The 19426-nt window shown below is 36.9% G+C and overlaps 1 protein-coding gene across 7 annotated transcripts in view; it reads right to left on the bottom strand.

Moving 5' to 3' along the window:
• Positions 1-340: 340 nt before the first annotated feature.
• Positions 341-19426, bottom strand: part of CACNA2D1 (calcium voltage-gated channel auxiliary subunit alpha2delta 1) — a 419572-nt gene continuing 400486 nt past the window's right edge. For 6 of the 7 annotated variants that reach the window (XM_075771894.1, XM_075772138.1, XM_075772223.1 and 3 more), the window contains 7 exons: positions 19185-19337; positions 19042-19094; positions 16156-16211; positions 15883-16012; positions 13073-13185; positions 10038-10120; positions 341-1112 (listed from right to left, as the gene is read on the bottom strand). In XM_075771894.1, the coding sequence (XP_075628009.1) occupies positions 996-1112; positions 10038-10120; positions 13073-13185; positions 15883-16012; positions 16156-16211; positions 19042-19094; positions 19185-19337 (705 nt within the window). In that variant the 3' untranslated portion in view covers positions 341-995. Of the gene's footprint in view, positions 1113-8521; positions 8733-10037; positions 10121-13072; positions 13186-15882; positions 16013-16155; positions 16212-19041; positions 19095-19184; positions 19338-19426 lie in introns of those variants that run through there. The other variant, XM_075772434.1, reaches the window with a different exon arrangement.

Raw genomic sequence — 19426 nt, 5'->3', positions numbered from 1 at the left:
AAACAAACTGAAAAACAATAACATAGCATCATCATCATGCAAAATACCCTTGGAAACCAACGTTCAAATATCACAAAGACATTTTTTATTCACAAGCGTTTTTGTTTGAGCCTTTGAAGGATTTGCCTAGCTTTATATATAACTGCATTGTGAAAAGGTGAATATTACATTGAAATTAACGTTTTTTCTGACAGAAGATGACACCAAGTTTAAGATGAGAATCACTTTTTAGTTAAACTCTCAAGCACCTTTATGTTTTTAGAAAAAGAAATTTCCTTCTTCCCTTCTTTCCTTCCTTCCTTCCTTCCTTCCTTCCTTCCTTCCTTCCTTCCTTCCTTCCTTCCTTCCTTCCTTCCAACTAACAATTCATCAATGTACCAAAACTTAGCTGGCTACATGATTCATTTTGGAAGAATAAACCGCTCATCATAAAGCATTTCAATCATGCTGAACTTCTCATGAAGACTAGCCAGTGTTTTCATTTTACTCAAGTAGTTTGGACAAAACTGATGTTCAAAGCAGCCAGCATGGTGCTAGTAATGCATATTGGGGAGTATGTTTTCTTTTTTCTTTTTCTTTTTCTTTTTTTTAAATAAATGTTCATGTAAAAGAATATAAATCTTCAAGATATCCAAAGCTTAAAAGAAATCAAAATCATATACATAAGCTATTGTCAGGGGAGCCCTTTTACATGAAGTTATCAAGATCACAACAACAAACAAACAAACAAAAAATATTCTTAGATTCCCCAATGAAGCACGTACAGAATTCTGTTTGGATGGCATAGATGATGCAGCATTCACACACATTTAAGGATCTGACACTCCAACATGCAGCCACTGTGGGTGCCTTCATGAGTCTCACAATGAGTGATAACCACACACGAGCACTGCTGTTCTGCTGCTGTCTGAATAGCTGACCCTTTTTAAAATGAAACTGAGGCTATCGTTTTGGCCGGGTCTTGATTAAGTTATGCAGGTTTTGGTTTAGCAAGGTCATAACTGGCCATGTCTGCTGCCAGATAACAGCCAAAGCAGGACCAACTGGATTCCTACCATAGACCACAGTGATGGACTCAGACCAGAGACACCACCGCAGTCAGCCGAATCTTCCTGTTGACAAGAAAAGAAGAAATCATTTAACATTAATTACAATTCAATTTCCTCAGAAGTAATCTACATTTTAGTCTTCAAGAGTTTGAACTATCCTTGAGGCATCCTTTCTGGTCTTATATATGTTATTTTGCCTAAAATAACAGCAAAATAATTCCTGAAAGTTTGTCTGATTTTTGATATGAAGAGTGGCATTACTACATTAGCTATAAGCATGGGAGGATTAAGTACTTACAAGGCTTACTGCGGTCACTTATGAACTAGATGGGATACTTAAACAATCAAACAAAAAATGCTATGGGATATACTTGGGGGCCCCAGTAAACCACATCTATATTCCTTTAAAATTACATCAATTTGGAGATTTTGAGTATCACTTTATTGCAAGGAAAGATGGAAGAACAATTAACTTTTCAAGATTAGAAAACAAATACCAGAATATGTTCATGTCCATTTCATCAACACGATCACACATAAAAACAAATATGCTCTGCAGGTGAAGATATGATCAAAGAGAATGAAAATCCTTTCTCTGTCTCTGAGGCTGTATTCAAGAAGAAGAACCAAATTTTCTGTTGGCTTTTTATGCATGTTTGATGCAGTCAGTAGAGAAGACACCCTTGAATTTCAGGGCTCTCCCTGAGCTGCACCGCTCTGTCATGTATCAGTGGACCTAACTATTCATTGTGCCACACAGCAACCACACCTCTTTCCCCCATTCCTCTTTGCCGTTAACGGCTGTTATTTGGTCCCACTTTGCCTGTAATGCATAATATCTTTCACATCATGGACTTACTCACTAGTCCGGCCAATATACGTTTGATACCTGTGCTGGAGTCTGTAACATCTTTACACCTTCTTGTTTCTCAGGACTAATACAATCTATGTTTGGCTGCCTAAAACACCAGGACAACGTTCCAGCCATCCCCTGCCCTGCTCTGTCCACCGCATCTGAGATTCATGGGTAGGTCTGAAGGCTGAAAATATTTTGTCTTCCACTTGCTTTCAATGTATTCTGTACCCATAGCATAAAAAGACACTTTCCAATTTCCAAGAGATCCCAAGCCTCCAAGGACAAGAAAACAGTGCAGGTGGGAAGGGACTTAGGTGTATTAGGAACTGGGGAAACCTCTTGAAAAGGAGGAACATGTGCAGGGAAGGAGAGACTGCACCTTAGCTGTAACGGAGCCCAGCTGCCAGCTGAAAAATTAAAAAGGTTTTAGAACAGAAAGCAGAGGAAAGTCAATGAGCATGGAATAGCTCCTGGTTCAGACTGGCATGCCCCTGAGGCATATGTAACTAATATTCAATGTGCCTCAGAAAAGGCTGGGTGAGGGGGATAAAAAGTACAATCAGGATAAATAAGGAAGGTCATTAAAACACCTTTAATTTACTGGCACATTCTTAAGCAAATGTTTCAAGTGCTTCTACAACAATGCTAAAAACATAAAATTAAGATGGAGGAATAAAGATAAGTCATCAATGAACCATCCCAAAATAATACACATAGAAACCTGGTGGAAGGAGAAAAATCAGTAGGATAGAACATTGTCAGGCAACCAGCTTTTTAAGAATGGCAGTGTAGGACATACAGCAGAAGGGTGGTATGTAGAGGATAATACAAAGTGTAATAGCATGAAAGTATTACAGAAAAAGGAAAGTGTGATGGAATCTCTGTGGGTGAGAAATTTCAGCATCTAATAATAACAATTTAATACTACGATTGCACTGCTGACCACCTGATCAAAGTGACAATATCAATCATGAAACGTTATGTGAGATTTGAGAAGCCACATATAGACTGGATTGATCTCAAAAAGAGATGTAAAGATCACATTTTTTGGTATGATAAATGACTGCCTTTTGGAATAAACCATCTTTGAATCTTTAATGGTGCATGGGGCCCTCTTCAAATTTATTAGTGGAGAGCTGCTCTGTGTAGCTTTAGTATAGCTGTAGTAGTTTTGTAGACCATAATGCAATAGGACTTTGTGGTGTGAGAGATCAGGCCAAACAAATATAAAAAAAAAAAAGATAACAATTTCAAGAAGGGGAACTATGTGAAAATTACTACAAGCAGTTTAAAAAAAACCCACAAAAGCCAAACAAAATCAACAACACAAAACCAAAACCAACAAACAAACTAAGAAAACCGAAAAATACCCCACTTAAAATCCAAACAAACAAAAAAACAGAAAGTGGGAAAAAAAAATAGAAGAATAATCTCAAAAAGCAAGTCACTCACAAGGATCCAGAAGAATGTTCAGAAATAGTGCATTAGATATCCAGGTATAATGAATGCTACAATTAGAAGAACAACCCCCCACCCCCTGGTACCTCCTCCCCCCTCAAAAAAAAAACACCTCCAACCCCAAAAGCAATGAAAAAAAGACAAACATCACCTCCCACAAAAAAACCCACAAAAAAACCCCAAAACCAAACCCAAACAAGCAAACACCCCTGCATGAATCAGTACAGAAATTTAGTACACTATCCTAGAAAAGGTCAGTATTTCAGAAATCAAGTTTACTCAAATGAGCAAGAATAGGAAAGCACATAAAAATGGCAGATTAAATATAAAGAGGAAATTAGGAGGGATGATAATTTTTATGACCTCCCTGCAAAATATGCTGAAAATGATAGTAGGAAGTTTTGAATAGATCAAAAGCACAAAGCCAAATACGGAGTTAGGACAAGTGCTTGATAACAAAGGTGTAAAGAGAAGGTGGGGATTAAAGGGCATAGCAAAGGACTTCAATGAGTTCTTTGTGTCAGTTTTAAGGGGTGAAGACTTTAATGAAACTCCCACCACACACAATGCATTCTTTAAAGCAGAGAGATCAGAGGAACTAGATCAGCTTGGAATAAATATATGGAAAATCAGATAAAGCAGAAAAATTAGTCTCAATAAGTCATCGGGAATGATAGCATTCACCGACAGTCTCCTTTAGAAACTTGGATGTAAAAAAAACCCAAACCCAAAACCAAAAACCAGCATTCAAGTTTAAAAAAAAAAAAAAAAAAAAAAAAAAAAATAAGATCCATCCTGTCCTAAAGCAAATAGCTCACGTCAGTTGCTGTTCTTTATCAATAGTAGCCATTTCCAGACATGCTTCTGCCATCTATTAGATTTATAAATTAGTTCCATAATTTTGGCTTAGGCTTTTTTTTTTTTCAGTTGATAGCACTCTACAAGTTCAAAATGCCTGAGGTTTCCGTTCAAGAAGTAAGCCATGAGTGAACTCTGCTGCACTGGATTTGGAGTAGGATGCTAAGATCTAAAGATGCACTGAACGTCTGGTTTATTTAGTTTGGCTCCGTCACTTTTTGCATCTGCATTGTATCTTGTCATGTAGCTTTATTTCTTTTCAAGACACCTAAAAATAACCCTGTTGCTTCTTCCTCACAGTGAATACCACTGGAAACAGAATTATCAGTAAAGGTTTCTTCTCACGTGAATTCAATGAACAGTACTCAGTGTCACCTCTTGGTATTTAAGATTCTTATCACTGAAATTAGAAAAGTCGTCTCTCAAGAAATAGTCTAAAGTAAACTACAAGGTTTAAAATTTTCCAACAGAGGGGACATGTCTGGAGGGTAAGAAAGAAGTAAATTGAAGATCTTAAACAAAATTGTGCATAATAGAAATGGAAAAATATTATAGGGAAAATGGCATCGCGTGTGGATACAGAGTAGATGGACTTCCACATACAGAATTATACAGTACTCAGCTTTCATGTCACCTCTGCATTAGACCAAATGTTGCATAAATTATGTTGATAAATTAATCCTACCACTATATGTACTTAAAAAAACCCTCCATTCCGTGGCCTGTTTTTATTTGCTTTTTGAGATTTTTTTTAAACTACATCACAATTTAGGGGCCTTCCTTTTACATTCAACAGTTATACTACATAATATTCCTGTTGAATTGAAAAGAAGGATTTTAATATCTTTTGCTCTCTCCCTAAGACTATACAAAGCAGTTTTTAAAGGATTCACAACTTTACGACAGTAGAGAACGTCTTGGAAGCCTCATGCAAGAGAGGTATCTTCTTATTATGAATGACAGAGTTAAACTGTACTACACAAACGTATACAAGGTTTGTACACATATTTCAAGGTTGGTGAGATTTTAACCTCATATTGATCAAAGTCACATTGAATTTCTGAGGTTTGGAGACCAATTTACAGCAGTAAACCAACAGTTCTGCCAAGAACAATTTCTAAATATTCTCTCTGGATTCAGTTATTCTTTTGTGTCCTAAGCCAAGACGAAAATAGTAGTGGCAAAGAAGGTACAGTAAATCCTATCTAAATTACTTTTTCCTCTCCAGCTTTGCACATTGTAATTTTCTTGTGTGTTTTAACTATTGTGAAAACAACAAGAAATGTAAAACAAAACAAACCAAACAAACAAACAAACAACAAAAAACCCCCAAAAGAGGAGGCATTCTGATTACATGCTGATTTACATAAATTCAAAAAATCAACTCAGAAATGAGTGGGATCTCATCATTAATTGGGAACCAGATTGAGCAAAATGTCAAGTTTTGAATGGTCTTCCAAATACCTTTTTTGAAAACACTTCCCCTATTTCTGATCTTTAAGAAAACTTCTCAACTGTTTCCTGTGAATGTTATTTTTGAGATTTCTTATAAAATTTCTTATAACAAATTACATAGGATAATTTTCTATTATCTTTACGTTATCTTTTCTTTACCTCTGCCAGCGCAATTATATATTTCGCTATTTTTAAGCAGTTTCATTGAAATTTTCCAGACTATTACATTAGTCACTACTACATTAGTCATACAGAAAACATTAATAACCAACAGATCAGTTGGGGATATCCTCTCTTTGCTGTCTTCAAAATAATATTCTGTATATTATTCCTCTTTGAAGAGAGAAAGAATTGGAAAAGAAATTGGAAAGAATCCTCAATAGCCAGTTTCATTTCATCAGAAGTGTATCAGAAACTTCTTGCATTAAGAAGTCACATGTCAAATTTCCTTGCATGCTTGAGTTAGAGAAATGTCAAATCCAAATGTCATCTCGTTCATGTCATGCCTTACTATGCCTCTAGAGAGGGTTATTTTACATCACACACTGTGAAAATTATTCAGCACTTGTAGAATGGAAATGAATGCTTTTATAAAACCACATATTCATTGTTAAGTATCACATTTTCATTGCTATATATCACCATTTCCTTAAAGGCAATGGCCGTCCAAAATTTGAAAGACATACATGGAAATATATATATACACACATATACATATATATATACACATACATGTCTAAGTCTATAACCAGACTTGTTACTCTTTTAGAAATACACTATAACTATTCAATGTACCAAAACTTTTTCTTGAAACCTTAATTCTTCATCAGAAACCCATTGTGCTACACTGACTATAAAAAGGATAAAACAACAATATCTGCCAAAGAGCTTCTGGTCCGGCCTTTGATATCGACTGGTTACCTCAAAGTTATACCTTTTATAAGCATATATTTGAAATGCTTCATATTGCATGGAGAACACCTTTGCTTTTATTCGAGTCATTTCAAGTTCCAATGCACAGTCTTTCATAAAATTTGTGTTACCCTTCTTTGTCTGGACTGCCAGACAAAGCTGTCAAAGCTGTACAGCTGCCCACATGTGGATCAGGGATACAGCCAGTCCCATCAAGATGTGTACAGTTGTCTGGGCTGCTAATCACTCCCGAAGCTCCCACGGACATCCCTGGGAGCTGACAGAAATAAGACATTCCCAGAAGGGCCTAAAAACTTGTAGAGTTCATCTCTTTATTCTGACATGGCAAATAAAACCACTGTGCATGTACACAGTAAGAGCAAACTATTCAAGGGGGTGATAAAGACTATTTTGTTATCCTTGATGGAAAAAACCCCAGCTGCTGTTATTGAACCTATCAGCTAGCTTGTATCTGTGTTGGCTTCAGTGATTTTAATAAAACTACACAGATTATTGTCCAGTGAGAACTCATTTCCAAAATCACAAAGTTATTAAAAACAGGATGGATGAACAAAATTACCTTTATAACTTTCTGCTGCCAAAAGTCTATCAGATAAAATTATATTTTGTGGGTTTCCCAGTGTTTTGTTTTGCCTTCTTGAGCAGAAAGACCATTTTGGACATAAAGAATTCAGCTCAAGGTGAGCCTCTGCTGCTTTAAGTACGTTGGACAGTAGTTTTTTAATTAAACTAAGATTACTTGCAGAGCAAATTGCATAAGATGTTAATCTTCTAGATTTTAATGGCGTGGGGGAAGGGACTTCCTTACAATCTTTAGCCATGTCTGTGCAAGTTCCTAGGTTTGCTAGAAATCAGATAATTTAAATTCAGAATAAGAAACTTCAAAATTACTTAAATACAGCTGTTAAACAGAACTTTAAGGGGTTTTTTTGCTGATGTCAGAGTGATATTAACTGAACCTTCCCCCAAGCATAAAGATAATATAAATTATTGAGAGAATGAGTGTTCTAAATAGTTACAATTTTCAATATTTTACTACACTAACTCTGAAAAATTATCTCTTAAGTTTCCATTTCAGCCTCTCAGTTGGCTTTACTTTGATAGATATGTTAGTATCTCCCTCTAGTGGTTTTCTCAGTAATAATATCGATCAGAAACACGCACACACACAGCCCGCCAATGTAAAAGGTCATAATTTTATTCCCTTTAGATCAGCAGTTCTCTTGTGTACGTGTCACTAGGACAGCAGTGTACACTCTCACACCATTCAGTGCAACACAGTCTAAAATGTCGAGGCTTTCGTTATGAACCCTGGGGTCTGCCCTAAGTCAACATGCAGCACTTCACGTATCCATGTATTTCATTAGAAGAAAAAACCCACCTTCTGCTGTAATTAGGCAACGAATATGTTTAGGTTGCAAAAAATTAAAAAGTAAAAATATTACTTTACTGAACTCATAGTTTAACCAAATTGATGCACACTATTACCTTCCCTCATTAACATTTCCATTAATTTGAATGCAGAAACATTTCCTTTAAGTTGAATGCAGTGAAGACTCTCTATAGCAACACTTCCTGTAACACAGAGCACTCATCCTTGCTATCCGTAAGTACAGCTTTATTTTCACAGGTATTACAGTCTCTTCTAATTACTTTGTACCTTCGTTTGCGCAGAAAACTTTCTTCTTCTGTTGCGTTTTAACAGGGACAAGGGAAAAATGTTTGGAAGGGGATGACACCGATTCAGTTGGTACATATGCAATCTCAGAGAGCTGGCCATATCAACCCAACAGGTTCCCGTGTCTTTGTATTTGCTGTGGGAGAGGCCCTTGTGTTCTGTAATTGTGATTTATGAGGCTCCAGACAGGGTTTTTTCATATTTAATTTCCCTTAATATTGCAATAGTAATTTGCTCCAGATTGTTGCTTTTGGGACTCGCTTCTTTCTGTTTTCTTTTGTATGCTTAGTAAGTAAAAAAATCTGCTAATTTTTTAAGCCAAGAACAAAACAAAAAAATTAGAGAAAGTAACTGACCATCCACACCACATGAAAACTTGCAGAAAAATGAAGATAGGAGCGGACGTCATGGCAGAGGCACGACTCGTTGTGCATATAGGCTGATCCTATTAATAACGGGCAAAGTAGCAAATAGAGGAAAGGAAAGAAAACACAGAAAAAAAGACACACAAGATGAGATATCATGCAGATTGCCGGCAGTTAGCAGAGTTAATGTGAAAGCATCCACCCAAGAGCAAGAGATTCACAGCAAATTTTGCAAATAAACTTAACCAAAACAATCCACTGTTACAAAACACATGACTTACACACTGATTAGCACATCAAGCTAGTGAGCAAGAGTTGTACTTTCACACACAATCGTATCAGGATGATTTGGAATATTTACAATGGCCAAATAGCTTTTGGATGGGTTTTCAACCTTGGTTAACCTTTGCTGGCCAGTTAGAAGACTTGCTTTTTAAAATAAAATTTGGTTACTGGATAAATGCATTGAATACCAACTGTCAGGACTTTTTTAACTACAGACATCTCAACCATTTTGCTTCATTAAAGAAAGGAAGAGAACATACTGGATCAAAACTTGATATACAGCTGTTATAGTCAACTAACTTGCTAGTTTTGGAGAATTTTTCCTTTGCAGAAAGGGGATAAGGCATTACAAATGCATTTTAAAAATATTTTTTATATATATAATGACAGATAGTTCCCCGTTCAGTACTTTTTGTCTTGAAATTTATGCTGAGGAATTTGAATTCAACATATTTTCTTTCATATAGTATTTTGAAAGGTAAGACAGAGATTATATTCAAAATAATTATATATGTGGCACAGTTATAATTTTTCTCCTTCAAAATTGCAATGTATGCAATACAGGGAGTACTGAACAGCATAGTTTTGCTGATTTCAGTAAAGCAATGCAGTTTTATACCTGTTAAGAATGTGACCTAAGGTCAATATACATTTGCAGAATTTCTAAGAAGAGAGACAACATCCTAAACCAGATGATACATTTTTAACAAGACCTGAAATAGTATTTGGAAACACACATATAAAAATACTACTTCTAAGCCAAGATTATCATCTATTTGTGAAAGCCATAGAAGAACTGAATTTCACAGTACCATACAAAGACCATTTTATGCTTGCTGATGGTTGGGTTTTTTTAGTGGGATTCATGTGTGAAAGTGCAATGGTTATAGGAAAGGCAGATAAGAAAGCAGCTGTTAATTTTATGTTAATCATGGGATACTTGAAATAGAGTGGCTATGGTCTAGAGTGAACAGTATGTTTAGTGATAGGTAGGTTACCAGGCACCAAGGTACATGTAAACATAGTTTTCACTGCTCTTCTAAAACAGCTCTACAATTACTTTCAAAGATAGTCCTAAAGTCTTACAACTTGAATTTTACCTGTTTGGCTTCATCAAAACAGACATCAGGACCCTTTCTGTATCTAGGTTGTTTGACCATCTCACAAGGATTTGGCCCTTCATCTGTTTCTCTGGTTAAGGAGCGTGACTGTTTTTCAGGCATCGTACATCAGGAGGATTAACATTCTGGTTTTACTTTCATGGGAGAAGTTTTATGCTAATTCAAATAGGACTGAAATAAACATCAATAGTTATAGTTCCTTGTTTAAATCAAAGAAAACTAAACAAAACCAACCCTCCAGATAAATTTAAATCCAATAGCCTTTTTTTTTTTTTTTACACTGCTTTAATCAAGAAAATAAACATCCTGCATGACTTTTTAGAACCAATACTTCCCTAACTATATACAAAACAAAAATAAAACCTGGGTTGGTTTTTTTTGTTTGTGGTTTTTTTTTTTTTTTTAAGATTTTCTGTGTTGCTTTTAATGCTATTGCATAAATATTATAAAAAATACTTAATAAAGTAGTAAGCTTTCAATGGTGCTGCTGGTTATAGCATATGTTACCATTGAATTAGTCTGCTAAAATGCAGATACACAGTAAAAGTGAGGAAACCTGTTTGGAAAAGTAATGCTATATACAGGCTGAAGATTACAGTTAAGGCCTCTAAGAACTACTGGTTTTATTATGTGTACACCTGCATTGCCCCAAATGTCATATACAAGATCATCCCACTGTAGGCTTTGACAGTAAATAACAGAATATCTAATCAGATCTCAATAGCATTTAGCTAACTGTAAATGTGAGGTAATGCATTAGCTTACATCTCTGAAATCTGTAATTGTTGACATTTAAATGCAAATACTATACTTCACATTTGCCACAGGCTAACAAGGGACAGAAGTCATTGCAGCATACTCTGCAAAACCGTCTTCTGTTGAAACCTGCTTATATTACCATTCAGTATGTTAAGCTTTTTTATTCCACTGTTGGTAGTACAGACATTAAAGCTAAGCTAGAGTGTTTCAAAACAATTGAGCACCAATATTTTATTTATCTTAGTAGCTCTAACTCATACTTGAAGCACTACTGTGGAGTACTACAGCAGCTTCGTTGCAATGAGTGGAGATGCCCAATGGAAGAGAAGGCAAGAGGATGGGGAATTCAGTTCTGCAGGTCTACATCTGTCTTCCTTCAGATGTTATCAGACTCACCTCCCCTCTCCTCTGCTGGAGCTCAGCTGAAAGAGAAGTAGAAACGTAGAAACACTCTAAAAGACCATGTGCACAAGCAAAGCTGTACCAGCCAGAAGGAAGCAGAGTCTAATAATAACCATCTGAATAGCACCCAGAGGTCATTCTGTCTGCTTGTGTGATGTTATGCTACATCTGCATTTCACAATGTACCTTAGTTATAGAAAAGAAAGAATAGCTTAGTACTGCATAGTTGGAACAAAAATAAAATAGTTCATTTAGTCAATATAGGCCCACCCAGCTGCTCTGGCTGCCATTTGAGGCCATTTACTGCTTTCTAGAAGGTTTGAGCCCCACAGGGAAATGCAAGTCATGTGCCCATATCCCATCAAACGTGCTTCATTTTCTATAGTGAGTGCTGTCTATAAATTTAGACAGTGGCAACAGTTAATCAAACTGTCATGGACTGGAGCCAATTAGAATATTAGGCTGTGTTTACATAGTTCTGTGATGACATAGATACTGCTTCCACCCCAATGTAACTTCCTTTTCAACCCAAGCGTAGATGGAATTCCAGACTTATTAATGTGGCAATGAATGCATTGCTTGTGCCAAAGAAACATAGTCATCTCTACCACCATCTGCTTTTCTTTCAGGAATGGGAGAGGCTGTCTCAACTAACTTCCTGACATGGACAAAGGTATTACTAATTGTTTTCCATATTCTATCATAATGATGCAAACAATGACCATCTCTAGCATGCTATCCTCAAGCACATATAGCAGAGAAAAAATGAGGTGAATTTCTCCTGGCCTAGAATATGTGTATGTTGGTTTTATGTATTTCCATCACCATCACCTACAGGTATCTACTGGGGTGAACAGGCTAAAGGCGTAGAGATTGGCATGAAGGCAGTTGTAAATTAGAACAACCTTTCACATGCCTCTAATTTTAATGCATGTGTTGCAAGGACTTGGTTTAACACGTATGCCATGTACGTCACCAGCCAGCTCTGAATAAATTTCGTGCTAGCAGCCGGATAAAGTCTAGCCTTCCACAAGGACTAAGCAGTTCTCACTGGTACTGAGCACATACCAAATTGCCTCCATCACTTCACCTCAGTGTTGCAGGCATCAATGCAGCATCCCAGCTTTTCATGACCAAACATTCTTATCTTGGTGTTGCCCTTTTTTGTTATTTCTCTAGACAGACATATCCTTATCTTTTCTTAAGGCTGAACAAACCCAGGACTCTCAGGCTCCCCTTGCCTGTCCTGAGCTCCAGATGCCAACCACCTTGGTGGCCCTTCATTGGACTTCCTCCAGTACATCGGTGTGGTACTGGGGAGCCCCAAACTGTACACAACACTCCAGATGTGGTCTCACCAGTGCTGAAGAGATGGGATGGCTAAGTTCTCCCAACCTGCTGACTACACATTTGCTAACATAGCTCAGGATGTGACTGGTCCCTCTTTATTGCAAGGCGCAGTGCCAACTGATGTTCAACTTTTTGTCCATCATGATCATCAACGTTTTTTCTGCACAGCTGTTTCTAATCACTCTGTCCCCAGTCTGTCCAGGTGCATGTCATTATTCTGTCCTGGATCCAAGACTTTGCATCTGCCTTTTGGAAAGTTCATTAAGTTCCTGTGAGCCCATTTCTGTTTAGGTCCTCACAAATAACAGCTTTGCTCTCCACCTCAATGACTGCTGCCTCAGATGATCTGTGATATCATCTACAAATATCTACTGCTTCAAGTACTCCAATGGCAACCATGCTACTAATATGTACATAAACAGGCCATTTTTTTCAAATATATTCCAGTATATCATAGCCAAAAATCAATCCACGCTACTAAATAACATGATTTTAAAGGATACCCGGCTTCTCCGCTTGCATCAGTGGCTTTGGGTCACAGGAGCGGCACAGCAGTTGGCTGTCACTAATAATGAATACTAGATTGGTGTTTGAAATCTTCTCCGCGTGATAAAGTCTGGAAAAAAAGCCAACAAAAACCTATGTTTAAATGAAGCAAGGAAATCCGTATATGAGAAGGACACACAATATTGGAATAAAAGTAATCCAACTTCACAGATTCAGTCTGCCTGCTACTGTTTATCTTTTCCATTAACAAACAGCAGGAAACATTTATAACAAATTTTGTAATTTTTTTGACATTTCCATGGTTCCCCCTTCAACCAGACTTATTTGTGGAAAAAATGGAAAGGAGCATAAAATTACTTTAATTGAGTTAATAGTTAGCTCTGTACTGCTACAACAGTAGCTATACTGAGAAATAAAATCAGTTCAGCATCAATTCTTTCCCTAACAACACTGAGAAAACCCTCAACCACAAACCCAACCAACCAACCAAAGCCCCAAAACATAAACATGTCTGTAAGAAAGGTGAGAAAGAGGTTTAGTGTATGTACGCTGAGTATTGGATGTGTGTGTGTTGTATTTTTATGTACATATAATTCCACAAAAGGCCTTTAAATTTGTAGGGTCATTTTCAATTTGTAAATAATTGAATAGGCAGCATTATACCTCTAAGCTATAGATACTACACTTAATGGCTTAGAGGCATTAAGGATGGTAAGGATATTTCTGGATTTTTCAAGGATAATTTTCATGTAAAATTTAAATTTACTGGAAAGGCAGATAGACCATCAAAAGAGCAGAGAAAAAAATCTTAATATTTCTTAGTCATTAATAAAATATATTTTACTTGTCAAAGCGAGGTAAATTCAGGACAATCTAACAGGTTAATTTCTATTAGTGGATTCTAAATACATTTTCATACACATATAAAATAACAAGCAAGTCTTTTCATATAGGTGGTTACCACTCCATGTAAGCAGAGATTTATTACTTAGGTGTGAAGTGATCAGATTATTTCTGAAATTTCACAGATGATAATTTCACACCACTGATTGGGTATAATAAGAGGACAAAATACCTGTTATTTAAATAACCTATGTTATGATTACGTATCTGGTTGGTTTAAGTAGCTTAAATTATCCTTTCGTACTCATCCCCACACTGTGGCACTATTTTTGCGACATTAGCATAATAATTTCTGTAGTCTTTCAGTAAAGGGAATTAAAGAACTCTTCTGAAATCTCTCCAAACCAGAACCAAAACCAAAACCAAAAACCCCAGCTTAATGAGTTCTCTGCACAACCAGGTACCACACGAACACATACTAGCAACACGGAGGAGGAAGTATGGAAGTGGGAGAAAGTGTCTACATGTTTTGGCATTCTCCAATGTCCTCTGTCTTTCCTTCCTTGCTTAAAATATTGTCTTCAAGGAGTTTGAAACCTTACTATTAATTTTAATTTCTAAGACATTTTCGGAAACTCCTAATGTATGCAAACTTTGGACCCAACAGGCTTTTGTATGAAACACAGAACTAGGTCCAAGTTGCTTTGTTGTGCTACAGGCCTGGGAAGAGCAGCTGGAAGGCTGCCCAGTGGAAAAAGACCTGGAGGTGTTGGTTGACAGCCAGCTCAATATGAGCCAGCAGCGTTCCCAGGTGGCCAAGAAGGCCAACAGCATCCTGGCTTGTATCGGACCTAGTGTGGCCAGCAGGACTAGGGAAGTGATCGTCCCCCTGTACTTGGCACTGGTGAGGCTGCACCTCGAGTGCTGTGTTCAGTTTTGGGCCCCTCACTATAAGAAGGACATTGAGGTGCTGGAGCGTGTCCAGAGAAGGGCAACAAAGCTGGTGAAGGGTCTGGAGCACAAGTCTTATGAGGAGCAGCTGAGGGAACTGGGGTTGTTTAGCCTGGAGAAAAGGAGGCTGAGGGGAGACCTGATTGCTCTCTACAACTCCCTGAAAGGAGGTTGTAGCCAGGTGGGGGTTGGTCTCTTCTCCCCAAGTAACAACTGATAGCACAAGAGGAAATGGCCTCAAGTTGCACCAGGGGAAGCTTAAATCATATATTAGGAACAATTTCTTCACTGAAAGGGTTGTCAATCATTGGAACAGGCTGCCCAGGGAAGTGGTGGAGTCACCATCCCTGGAGGTATTTAAAAGATGTGTAGATGTGGCACTTGGGGACATGGTTTAGTGGTGAACTTGGCAGTTCTAGGTTAACGGTTGGACTTGATGATCTTAAAGGTCTTTTCCAACCAAAATGATTCTATGATTCTATGATTCTGAAGTATCCAATTTTTTAAACTTATCTTTAAATATCATCTTGAATAAGCACACGGTTTGCCTAATAAGACAGACAGCTCTTCAATCATGAGGACTATTGACTAGAAGGTAAATTTGAAGATAAATTGCATAATCTTCTCGACCATCAAAAATTCCAATACATAACCAGATTAAAGAAAAACATCTTCTGAATATTGCAGAATGCCTTTAAGTTCACTTAATAAATTAAAAGAAAACAAATTGTAACAGAGATAGAAATACAGTTTTCATGGAGCATATATAGACTATAAACTAAAGATTTGACTAAAATATTTCTATAATTCTTTAATTATTACAATTCAAATTAATTCTAAACAAATGCAAATAGAATGCAATTTATCATTTTACTGTCTATATACTTCTCTGCCTTGCTTATGTAAGTCTAGTGGAATTAATCCAATATTTTTGGTTCTTATAACAGTGCCATTATCTTTTGTAAAATAAATGAATATCCAAAAGATATTATTTGTATTGAAGAAATTTTACCTGGAGCAGTTTATACAGTCTACAATCCCACCAAAGGATTTATCATCATTTTCAAAGAAATACTGAGTTTGCTCAGTGATACAGCTTGTTTTAGGCAGGGCAGCACCAAAATCGTCATCTTCCATATCAGCTGACAGAAAGAAGAAAATAAATAAATAAAGAAGGACATTTTTATGTCACAGGTGCAATGGGGAGATCCAAATATGGCCCCCAGCCTAGATTCTTACCTTCTACTTCACTCAAAGTTGACTCTTTAACATTCTCTTGACTTACCTGCTTCAAGGAAACGTGGAAAAGTCAAGCTCAAAAACAGCTGCTGTAAGATAGACCTGAACACAAAAGACAATATATATTTGTTAAAAGCTATTTGTCTTCTTTGTATTTTAATGGCTCCTTAGAACTACTCAAATAAGTGTTATTAACAACAAAATCATCATGGCTTATTATGTTTTTGCCAGTTATTAAAGCTGTGTTTCTTTAAACCTTACAGTTTGACTTTGGTTTTCTTTTCACACTTTCTCCCAGGTCTTTTTTCACACTAATCTTTTATTCTACTGTTGAGATTTTCTATCATTTGTGCCCATAAATCACATAATAGAAATGTTATCATGCCGTCCATGTCCTCCTTTTACACCTCCATGGGAGGTGGAAGAGGCATGTTGGCTTTCCTCTAACACTTAACAGAACTCCTTTTGAACACACTGAGGGAAAATGCTCCTGAATTAGATACTTTGCACTGATTAAGATTCATTAAATTGCTGAGAAGGAGACGTATACTGGAATATTACAAGTATTTTATAAAAATCATTACTGTAGCAGTTGACTTTTAAAATCATCTCTATTCCTGCTCTTGAGGCATGGAATGCATTTTCCTCCTAGATGCTGCCAAAACACTTAGCCTTAAAGAGCTCTGCTTATTTCAAATTACTTTTCTTCACTCATGATCAAATTTTTCCTATTTTATTTAGTTGAATCAAATACTGATTTGCCACATACATGGCCCCCTTCTACTCCTGTCGAAATAGGAATTACAACAGCAATATTCCTTGACTCCCTGTTTCTGCTTAAACTTTCCTAAGTTGTAGTTTCCTATCGTCATGGTTTAGGCTTGCTTCTACCTACAAATATGACCTGACCTCTCTTCATCTCATTCTGTTCTAAGGCCTGTTCTGCAGAGAGAAGGGACCGTATAATTTTATTCAACCTCCAAGATTTTTTTCCTTTTTTCCTTATCCAGCATGATCCATGTGTAAAGAAACTGAATCTGCCTGTCACCTTTCCAGTGGAGGCATTGCCTGAAGGAGCTCTGGATTCACATCCAAAGCTTTGTGCCTTGAATCTTCAGATGTACAGTGCACCAACCGTCATGGATGAGAAGAGACCTGACGCCATTCAACAGCGATCCAATTTGCTGACAGAAAATAGTAATCCTTTGTAAGGGCTTACCACAGAATTTACAGGGAACTGAGTGAAAAAGGCAACCTGGGAAAACTGTAAAATCTGAGTTAAAAGAGCATGAAGGAGAAACGATACATACTCTCTTAACTAAATGCTGATGTATCCCATACAAATTTCGAAAATTATCACTCACACCTTTATCCCACATTGTTGCCTGAAACACTATAGTTTTCTTTAATAACCTGGTTTCTCTTATTTCCCTGCATTTGCTATTGCCAGGTGCCTCAATGAATCCATTTTTTGGTCAGCCCTTTTCACTCTGCTTGCTTAATGGCCTTCTTTGCCTGCTTCTGACCTAGATTCCATTAAAAACATGTCCACGGAAAGTACTTTCATATGGTGCTTTCAAGTTAAACATCCCACAAAATAAACCTCAGGTCTAAATTGAGTCCAGACCACTGAGTCTGATTTGTACACTGATAAACTAAAGTTTTTCTGTTTGAGAAGAGCTCAAGTTTCTCTTCTGGATTATTGCCCATCTCCAGTTTTTGAGGTTTGCTGTTGTCCAAGAAAACCAGGATTTTTGTTGTTGCTGTTAACGAAATGTAACCAACAATAAAAACCAACATACAAACTTCATAGTGCTATCCATGAGAAAATTGCTGTATGTTTGTTCAGCTGCTATATATTTTAACTTCTAGCTTTATAAAGTAGGTAAATTATTCCAGTTTGATAATTATTATATAAAATAAGCATCATGAAACTTTACAAAAAGGAACAGGCAGTCTCCAAGGGTGCAATTCACACCAATGAAGAAGTATCATGTCCACTCTAATTACTTATCCCAATTTTGTGCTAGGGTAAGTAGGTGCTGGAGGTGTCTATCTACATGGGTCTGAAATAGGTAAAACTATTTCTGTGGACATTATTAATAATGCATAAATCAAAGTCAAAAGAAAAGAAAGCTCCTAAATTGATCTTTAGTTTTAAAATGTATCCAATATTGTGACTGTAAAAGATAAACCTAATTACTGGTATAATCCTGCCTGTCTCAAGGTCAATCCCAAAACTCCACACCAGTTCAAATATACCTACTTTTCTCCTCAGCTATAGAAAATGCTAGGACACACGACTATAGAATTATCCAAAATGCTTTATCTATATTTGCTTCCTTGAAATAGTTCAGTAGTGCTTTTCACATGCCATTTCAAAGAACCAACTAATAAGTATCATGAGAACCTTTAACTGAACTGTGCCATCAGATAATATATTGGTTATCCTGCAGTCCAAAGCAAGACTTCTTTACATTTTGTAATAGGGAGGCTTCATGTGTTTTTGTAAAGTCATTCAGTGAGAAGCAAATATTGATTTTTTTAAGACTTCTTGCTAGAAAAAGAGAAAGGCAAAATTCTGAAATACGGAACCAAGTGGTCAATAATTCTAAATATAATTGTACCTGGACCTTCACACCTGCCAATCAGACTTAGACCGTTAATCCCAACTCTGCTTCCTGAAGCTGATTTTGCAGAGTCAGAAAACACAGTCACAAAACCTGGCAAGAGGAGTTTTGATTTCAACTGTCAACAGAACACTGAATTTTCTAGGAGTTTGGAGATATAGCTAGCTATTTTCACCATGAGAACCTGCAGAAACACAGGGTTCAGAGCAGTTTCGGGAGTGAGGCAGGGGAGAGACCAATACAGTCTCAACCTGCTGAATAATTCTAGTTTGGATACAGATTTCTGACGCACTTGCACTTACCAGGCAGCTGCTGAAGCCCACCATCCTAGATGCAAAATATCTGTTATCGTAGGCTGGGAAAAAAACAACAGAGATTATGTTATTTGCATAAGCACCCGCAGACTTTTAAGGGACTGTCAGTCACTGCACAACGAATTACTGACCACATAAGCAGAACGAAGTCCAGCTCCTTGCTTTGGTTCTTCTTCGGGATCGCAGACCGATTGATAGTCGTACGACTTGTTAAAGGCATACAGGGACATGTTAATCAGGTTTCGCATCAGACCAGGATCAATTTCACCAAAGAATCTTCCAATCTGATGAAGGAGAATATATGGAGATAAAGTATTTCCAAGTATTTTTCTCATGAAAAAGTTAACAGTTCTGATTTTTTCCCTCTACACAA

The sequence above is a fragment of the Balearica regulorum genome, chromosome 1 (genome assembly GCF_011004875.1).
Source record: "Balearica regulorum gibbericeps isolate bBalReg1 chromosome 1, bBalReg1.pri, whole genome shotgun sequence".
NCBI lineage: Eukaryota > Metazoa > Chordata > Aves > Gruiformes > Gruidae > Balearica > Balearica regulorum.
Note: the sequence above shows the minus strand (reverse complement) of the source record. Positions and strands in the feature narration are given on the sequence as shown.